At 47.0% G+C, this 9165-nt stretch overlaps 1 protein-coding gene across 1 annotated transcript in view; it reads right to left on the bottom strand.

The window, feature by feature from the left end:
- Positions 1-7102: 7102 nt before the first annotated feature.
- The window catches only part of Wdr11 (WD repeat domain 11), a 43670-nt gene continuing 41607 nt past the window's right edge, over positions 7103-9165 (bottom strand). Inside the window, exon 29 of the mRNA XM_055608869.1 lies at positions 7103-8029. Coding sequence (XP_055464844.1) covers positions 7872-8029 — 158 coding nt within the window. The 3' untranslated portion in view covers positions 7103-7871. The remainder of the gene's footprint in view (positions 8030-9165) is intronic.

Here is a 9165-nt window from a genome sequence, read left to right as displayed (position 1 = left end):
AGGGAAATGAAGGGGGCTAGCTAGATGGTAAGTAGAAGACACAAAACTTCCATGGAGGAAGGGAAGGGAAAACATTAACAACAGAAGCATAAGGGAGAGGAAATACTCTCCTTATACTAATTAACAGAGCAGAAGCAGTGAGGTTGGAAGTCTGTTGGGATGAGTCTCAGCAGCCTCTCTCTGAACCTGCCTTGGGCTCTAGTTAGCCATGGTCTGAGCCCGTCCTGTACGCTGGCTCATGGAGTCAAGATCAGGTGCCTGGCAGCAGGTGTGTGTGTATGTGTGTGTGTGTGTGTGTGTGTGCCCCAGAGATGCTGCAGGACTTGGAGCCCATCCACTTGTCTAGAAGCAGGAGTTGGGGGTGTGAGATGTTGGGGACATAGGTGCCAGCTTCCAGAACTCACAGAGGAAAAGGTGTACCCGACAGCAAGAGCAACACATGACCACTGCTTACTGAGAACCACAGATGTTTCTGGCTGAGCCCATCATGGAGGACTTATGACAGCATCCAAGAGAGGAGTGGCCTGACCTTGGATTACAGAAGCCTTTTATGCCAATCAAAAGTGAACATGTGGGACTGGAGAGACAGCTTGGAGGTTAAGAGTACTTGCTGTTCCTCCAGAAGACCTAGGTTCAATTCCCAGAGCATACATGTTGATACGTAACTTTCTACATAGTGGGTTTGAAGTCAATCTGGGATACATGAGACCCTGCCTCAACAAAACAAAACAAACACAAACAACCCCCTGAGCTTGCTGCTGGGGCTGCTGCTGGTTGAAGCTGCATTATTCCAATGGATTTAAGGCAGATAAGAGGGGCAGGAGAAAAGGAGGAAACAGGCATCTGTACTGAGGCAGTTAAGAAAATTACAGGGGCAGCAGAATACGGGAGAAGAGAGAACCCCATCCCCTCAAAAAAACAACTGTTCAATAGACCAAGAATCTCAGACTATCAAATCTCACGTGCTTTCTTTGTGGTGGCACCTGAATTTGCATTCTCAAGGAAACAAGAAGGTCTGCTGCAAAGAAACCTACTGAGTCCTACTTTGCCATTTCTTAAACTGATTTGGCCATGATAGGTTTAAAATGTTTGTTGAAACCTCACTGGATGTCATGATCCCAAGGAACATACTTTGGGATACACAAGTTGGCAAAAGGCATTCTTGGATCCAGAAGTTTGGAAAGCTTAAAACCAGAGACTGGCTTTTTCCCAGCCACTGTTATGGCTCCAGACTTTTGACGAACTGGACCCTCGGGTATGAGTCTGGAACTGTTAGTTTCCATGATTCTCTGGTCAGCAGAAGGCAACAGAAATGCTGGCAGAGCACAGTGGGGCTGTTACAAATGGCAGTGGGAAAGGAAGGTGGAAAGCCTGGAGTTGAAACCTGGCTCATCCAGAGGCCTACCAGGAAGCAATTCTTTTCTTTTTAAAAACGTGTAGGCTGGAGCTTGGTGTACATAGAGTTCCAGGCCAGCCAGGCAGGGCCATGTCAGGACGAGGCTGGGGCTACAGCTCTAGCTCAGTGGTAAAGGGCTTGTCTCCCACGTAAGAATTCAAACCCCAGCACAAAAAAGATGGCCACTCAGTGGATTCCTCAGTTCTTCCTGCTCTCCCTCCTGTCTATCGGGTGAATGCAGACTACCTAAGAGAGGGCCCAGAGGAACAATAGGAGGGTGTGTCTAGAGAGGGTCTGAGGTTAGCAGTGCCTAGGACTCTCTCCAAGCTTTGGTACAAGCCGATGTCATCACCAGAGGTCTACCACAGGGTAAACGCCAGACACAGGTTGCTATGTTTGTAGGAAGCACGTAGGCAGGCCATCCACCAGAAGTGCTCACTCAGCAGGGCTCCTTTCCTGAGGCCTCTCTGGTGGGTCAGCTCACTCCTCTTTGGGATGCTGAGCTCCCAACTTGAGCCCTGCACCCCACCTTTCTCACTGAGAAAAAATGTTTCAGCTCCTAATGGTCCCGGATACACATGCCTGTAATCTCAGCCTTCAGGATGTTGAGGCAGCTGGATTGCCATGAGTTTGGAGCCAGCCAGAAATATGTAGCAAAACCATCCCCCAACAAAGGTCACAATGGGCTAGAAAGATGGCCTCTTTTGGCCACCTGCACACATATGAATATATACACAGAGACACACACCACTTTTCCTAAAAATAATGTAGTTGGGACATTAATTCAGTGATAGAACCCTTACCTGATATGCAGAAGGCTCTAGGCTCTATCCTGGCACCCTTGCCAAACCCGTCCCCCCCCCCAAAAAAAAAAGGTGGGTCCATTTTAGAAAAATCCTACTTACAAGGGCAAACAGAGGCCACCTCCCACCCTCAGCCAGGACAGGACAGAAGTGTTAGAACTGTCACTCTTCTGACAGAGATAGTGTCTGAAGGCTTTGAGGAATTCCGGTGCCCACTGTGGATCACTGGAGGTAGGCTGACTTTCAAGAGCGTGATCACAAAGGACTACGAACTTGGTGGTTTCACTGCACGAAACTTAGGAGTGAACTGAGCCCAGCTCTGTGCAGCGGCTCCTGGGAGGCACCTTCCTGTTTCTTCCTAGATTCTTCTGACACCCTTGGTGTTGTTTGGCTCTTGACAGTACACAGTGAGTCTAGCTGTCCGTCATAGCCAGGCTTCTTCTCACACATCTCCATGCTCTCTCCTCATAAGGACACCGTCTAGTGGAATGTGGTCCTTATAGACCATAGGTCCCATCTCCTTTCCGTCTTTGCTGATTAAACTCTTGACGTGTGACGCTCACGTGGCTACCAGGATTCCCAAGCAGACCTACCCATGGAAGCTGACCCTGGGCCTAAGAATCTCTGCATCCAAGATTTGAGTGACTGGCAGCCACTGTGGCCCCAGCTAAGGGGAAAATGGCCCATGCTGCCCCTTTGCCATTCTTCACTGACTCCGTAATTGAAAACAGATGGACGCTGCGGTAGCAGAGAAAGAACTAGGGTTCCAAAGTCCTTGACCAAGGAACAGAGCTGACCCTGAGGAACAATATTGTGGTTTTTAAGGCAACAGGTACTGCTTCAGCTCTCCCTGAACATCTGGTACTCATCTAAAAGAAAAATAAGGACAAAGATAAAGTGAGGGTATGCAGTGGTTTCTGCACAGAAGGAGAACACCCAAACCACAGTGGGCTCAGTTGTTCAGCTTTGCAAATAGGTCTTGGAATGTCCAAACTGCCACACAAAGGTTTGAGAAATGCTTTGCATTTCTCCTTTCCCGCCAGCGGACATGCCTGACCAGCAATCCTCCATCCTGGCCCAGCTAGCTTCAGACTGCCTGTCTTTCCTCTTCCTCACTGACTCCCCAAAGGAGAGCACTGATTTAGACTCCAGAAGGTTCCCCCGCTGGAGAGAGCTGGAGAGTGATGGCTGGGGCTGGCTGTTCAGTGTACCAGGTCTTGCAGTCTCTTCTGTCCCATACCAGTAGAGTGACCATCCACTCCTGTTGGCCAGAGAACATCTGAATTTGGGGACTGAAAGCCTGGTGTCCCAAGAAACTCAACATGAGCATTTCGGGACAGTGTCTCTCTTCACTCTACAGTGCCATGTGAGTGGTACAAGTAGTGACAGGCTCTGCCACAGAGGCCGAGATCAGGAGTCAGGAGCATGTACCTATGCTCACTCCCCTTTGCCTGACCTGATTTCCTGCCATGACCCTGTGCCTCATGTACTCTCTAGCTGCTTCACTGCTTTGAGAGGGAACCCTGGATCCTGGGCACATTCCTAGCAGGGGACAGATGCAGTGCTACTGAGCGAACTGGGCCTGCAGATCAGGAATGGACTGATACATGCTACTCAGCCGTCTGCAGGGCTGCCTCAAACAAGAGGTACTGAGAGTGTTCAGTGAGACTTCGTAGGCAGATTCGGGACTGGCTAGATTCCTGGAGAAAGACCAAACTGAGTCAATGTTCTGGTTTGAATATGAAGTGCCTCATCGGCCTGTGGTGCTGGAAGACTTGGTCCCTAGCTGTGGGACAGGCGGCAGGAAGGTCGTGGAACCTTTAGCAGGTTGAGCCTCATTGGAAGTGGGTCAGAATGGGGTTCTGACCTTGATGTTTCAGAATGGGGTTCTATTTCCTGCCTATACTGGGCTTCCTATGGATGCAGTACAACCTCCTGCTTTTGTACCCCCAAACAGTGAGCCCAAACTAAATCTCCCTCTCGTAAGTTCTTTTTAATCATGTTTTTGTTACAATACTGAGACAAGAACAAGTAATTGTCTATAGATTTCAGGAAAGCAAGCATAAAATGACAGATCACTTCCTTCTATTGAAAGTGTGTATCTATCCCCGAATTCATCAACAGCATGCTGTTAATTAAACTAAACAGCCCAGGCACTCCATTTTCTGAATATTGCACTTCAATAAAATACTATGCACATTTGTTAAAGGGAATGAAATATGAGAAAGGAATGATTACCAGCCAGGAAAAAATAGAAACTTCTTGACTATGGCAAGTATACTTTGTAGAACACTCTGCAGAGTCAAAGAACACCTACCAAAGCCCAGTCAAGTGGGAAGGCTCCATTACCTTGCCTAACGCTGTACTGATGCTGGCTAGTCTCAGATGTCCCTCCAAACCTCTTGATGCCCCCACTTTAAGCAGTATGCACAGCTGAGCCCTCCCTTGGCGAAGTGGACAGTCCTATCAGAGGCTCCTTACCTAGCAGCTGATGGTGTCATTTTGGCTAAGGAACATCCCTAAAAGGGCATTGGGAAGGAGAAAACAGGACTCAAATCCTGTTAAACAGTTAAGTTCCTTTCCTGTGTGTGTTAACGGGTAGTTAGATATATTGCTTCTACTAACATACATTAATTAGCATGTGCTGGATGGTCCTATATCAACCTGACATACGAACCAGAGTTATCTGAAAGGAGGGAACCTTAACTGAGAAAACACCTTCATAAGATCTGGCTTGTAGGACATTTTCTTAATTAGTTACTGATGTTGGAGGGTTCAGTCCATTATGGGTAGAGACATGCCTGGACCGGTGGTCCTGGGTTCTCTAAAAGAAGCAGACTGAGCAAGCCATGGGAAGCAAGCCAGTAAGCAGCATCCTCCATGGCTCTGCACCAGCTCCTGCCTCCAGGTTTCTGCCCTGTTTGAGTTCCTGTTCTGACTTCCTTCAATGATGAATAGTGTATGGAAGACGTGTAAGCCAAATACATCCTTTCTTCCCCAACTTGCTTTTTGGTCACGGTGTTTTGTAACTGTAGGCTAAGGAACATGAAATCACAGAACTGTACCTCTGCCATAACTGTGTGAACTTGGACTCTTCAGGCTCAGCAAATTTCTGAAAAACTAGATGGCCACTCAAGAGCCATGCCAATCCAATGTGTTAAGGAGTCAAGTTCTGAAGTGGTGACTCACCAAAGTTCCTTGCAGCTGGCAGGTGATATGCATGTTGGTTATGAAGTCACAGCCTAGTTCACTAAAGTTATCAGGTGTTTCCAGGAAGAGGCAAGAAGACGTTCTTTGACTTAGTGTTTCTCTCCAATGGAGCACAGACATTGTTAGTGCTGTCAGAAAGACTCGGGTGGGTCAGACATCATTAATCATCACGGTTGGTTTCTAAATCCTGGAAGCCAGATGTCTTCTGCTTTTCAATCTTCGGTAAATTAGAGATAAATGAATAGGGCGTGATCGTACACTAAGGTTAATGAATAGCACTCAAACATTAACCCAATACTGCTTAAGAAAATGGTGCAAGTCCTTTCCCATCAGTCTTCAGAAGTCTGCATCTGTACCCCCCCCCAACCCCCACAAGGAGCCTGTGCAGTGTGGTGCTAGTTTCCTCCTTGACCTTGTCCTGTTGGTTTTACCTGCAGCCCGGGAGTTCGGATTGTTCCACTCACTGGTTCAGCTCTGTGGGATTGTATGGGGCCCAGTCATCAAGCACGAGCACACCTCAGTCTAGGGTCTCTCCACAGTCGGGGCACACATGCTTCTGCTCCTTATCAAATTAGTTTCTGCACCACGCATGCACACCACTAGTTTCAAACACAACTAATTTTTGTCTTATGGCTTTAAGTGTCTTGGCTTAAAAATGATGGGAGAATGACAAAAGGTTAAATAAAGGGAGGGTCTGGCAGCAGAAAGTGTCTGGAGTAAAACAGATAGGCTTCACATGTTTCAAGATAGCTCTTGAAACTGAGCCTTTTCTTTTCAGTATCTGATGTCTTTTACCTCAGAATTGTCACAAATGACATAAAAGTCAGCCTGGGCCATGCACAGACAACTTCTGGAGCCTCTCACAGCAAAGGGCCAGATAGGATGAACCTTCTGACAGTCCTCTGAGCACAAGGGAGCTGGGGATGAGTCTACTGTGCTTACTGTAACAGTAACAAGGGGCCTCGTGCCAATCTGTTGCCAGTGGGTCAGCTGGACCCTCAGACTTCACAGGGCAGCAATTTGGACCCCGGATGGGAGCCTGTTCTGTCAAGGGCAGGGCAGTAACATTTTAGGATCTTGAAGCCAGCTGCTTTCAGTCACAAGTACCCTCATCAGTCCTCCAACCTGAAGAACCAGCGGCAGTGATTGAGGCCCGACTACACACCAGCAGAGCTGCACTCGCAGCAACGAGCAGACGAGAGAACGCAACTACTCACCACCTACCACAGACAGTGACCAACAGCACTCCTCCCCCTACACCCTCCTCTCCAGCCTCCATCCCAGGCAGCCAGTGGCTTCATTTCTTCAAAGGCTGGAGCTGCAGGAAGAAGCTGGCACCCCAGCTACACATATAGAGTGATAACTAAGTTGTGTCTTTTTACCTCATCTCGGATTTACTGCCATTGTTCAAACCCAGTCTTCTTGCTAAGGTGCCACATGGAGTCTGGAACAAACCACCTTCTTCAAGTGCCCCTGACTTCTCTAACTTCAATAATGGAAGACAGGGGGGGGTAGGGGTGGGGGAGGCTAGAAATCTCTCCAAGCTGCTGGGAACCAGTGACTATAACTTTGACCTGAAGTTGTAGTTTTCAACATCCCTGAAGAAATAAAGTAGGTACAAAGGTGTTGTCCATTTGGCTATTTGGAGCCCCAAATACCCCATCTGGAAAAGAAAAAACTCAAAACAACAAAGTCTTGTCTGGGATTTTCCTTTATTTTTCATTTTTATAGTCACAGATTTTTAAATTCTGAGCAATAATTTATAATAATTACATTCAGTGGAAGAAAACAAAGGCAGAAAATGTACAAAAGAGGCTTCAGAATGAGGTTACTGGAATGTGTAGTAGGAGTTAAAATTCAGACCACCAGAGCACACTAATGCTAGATAGAGAGCTTAGACATGCTCTTCAAAGATATGAGCCCCAAATACAAAATTCAGCAATTCCTAAAGCCAGGAATCCACTGTGTTCTCTAGGTAAGGAGAGTGCTGTGGTGGCCATCTTCAAATGCTTCTGCCCTGCTGTGTCCTAAGTGACTGCTTATCAACACAGGCACACGCAGTTTGCATCTGAGAATTCATCAGTTGCACAATCTCTTGCTACAGATTTCCTAAACATCTCTAAATTAGATAATTAGAAAGGACAGCAATTCAGTCTCTTGAATTTTTAAGTTACAAAAATTGAAAAGTATTCATAGGATCTTAAAAGCACTTTCCAAAAGTACAGACATATCCACTTGCTCACTGTGTGCCCCGGGGGTTCTGAGCTCACATGGGACACAGAACCGCTCCCAGTATAAATGTGTCATGCTGCTGGGCACCCGAAGTCCTAAGAAGCTGGTGACACAGCTAACAAGGGCCAGGTCACCATGAGTCTGGACTCACCATGCTGGTGACCACGAGCACAGTCAGCTCTGTTCCCCCACAGCCTGCTTCCAACAGGAGATTTCCTGCACAGACCATGTCACCCTTCTGTTAGTTCTCCCTTGGGGGATCCAAGCTCATTCAGCAGCTCTCTGCCAGCCGCTCCAGCTTTTGAGGCAAAGTGCACTGCTCCCTGTCTAAAACCTAGGCTTTTCAGGCTCCGGGCATAGTCTGCATAGATGGCAGTGACGAGCTTCTGTAAACCTCAGTTAAGGAAGGGGGAGCAGAAGTGGGGCAGTTCCTCACAGATGCCAAAGCCAGAAAGAGCTCTGCCCAGGTGCTCCAGGTGGCCCTGGTGGCCCTGAGGAGTAGCATGTCATGAACAGAGGCACCTCCTTATGAGGAAGTACCTTAATCTAACCATGCTTCACCCTGCCCCAGCTGAGTCCAGGGTTTCTTTCAGAAGACTCCAGCCAGCATCCTCAGATTCCCACACTGCCTGTACTCCTCCGAGGGCTGGAGAATGGCAGAAGACAGAAGAGAAGCTTGTGCACACCCTCATTCCACGTGGAATGTTCTAAGAGACTGGCAGTCAGAGCACAACACATGCTTAGGGAAGAGCTCCAGACAGCTGTGCACTAGGTTTTCAGGTGGCCCTGTTCTGTCATGTTCTGAAAAAGTTGATACCAGACCATGCTCACCAGTGACTAGATGCACGGTCTTGCCTAATCTTAGGCTTTAGTTTACTTTTTCAAAAATTTTGATTTAGTTTACTTTTAAAAAGTGAGTATGTACAGAGGTAAATAAGTAAAATATAGAAACAAGGCTAAATGTACTCAAGAAAAAAGTTCAATGAGAAAAGGTAGTTTTGCAAACACAAGGACCTGGGAGCTATATCCACAAGTCCATTCTTTCAAAGAACAAAGTACCCTAGTGGTATAGAAATGGCTAGTAGAAATTCAGTGTCCCTGGGTGTGGCAGCTTACTGCAGCCTGACTCCACGGCACATCTTGGGCACTCTGTCCTATTTCCTACCAGAGGCTCACCTGGGTACAGTGAGGGTGTTTCATTTTCTTAGCCTGTATTTTTTAGGTAAGCATATAAAACATATTGTGCAAAATGATTCGTTTTGAAAGAATCCTATTTTAAAATACCAGCACTGAATCATTTAGAAAGTATTACATATTACAGGCTGTGGGCCTTTCCCTGTGCAGTCGTCCTTGCCTCTCCTCTAACCAGCCTGCGATACAGCAACCCATTTGGGTTCAGCTTCCTCCCCTTTTCCTCCTCTTCTCGGTTTGGTGACTCCCAACATGAATCTTTCATAATATAATATAATATAATATAATAATATAATATAATATAATATAATATAATATAATATAATATAATAT

The sequence above is a fragment of the Psammomys obesus genome, unplaced genomic scaffold (assembly GCF_907164565.1).
Source record: "Psammomys obesus unplaced genomic scaffold, mPsaObe1.curated_primary_1811, whole genome shotgun sequence".
In the NCBI taxonomy this organism is placed as follows: domain Eukaryota; kingdom Metazoa; phylum Chordata; class Mammalia; order Rodentia; family Muridae; genus Psammomys; species Psammomys obesus.
This window is presented reverse-complemented; position numbering and strand designations above follow the sequence as displayed.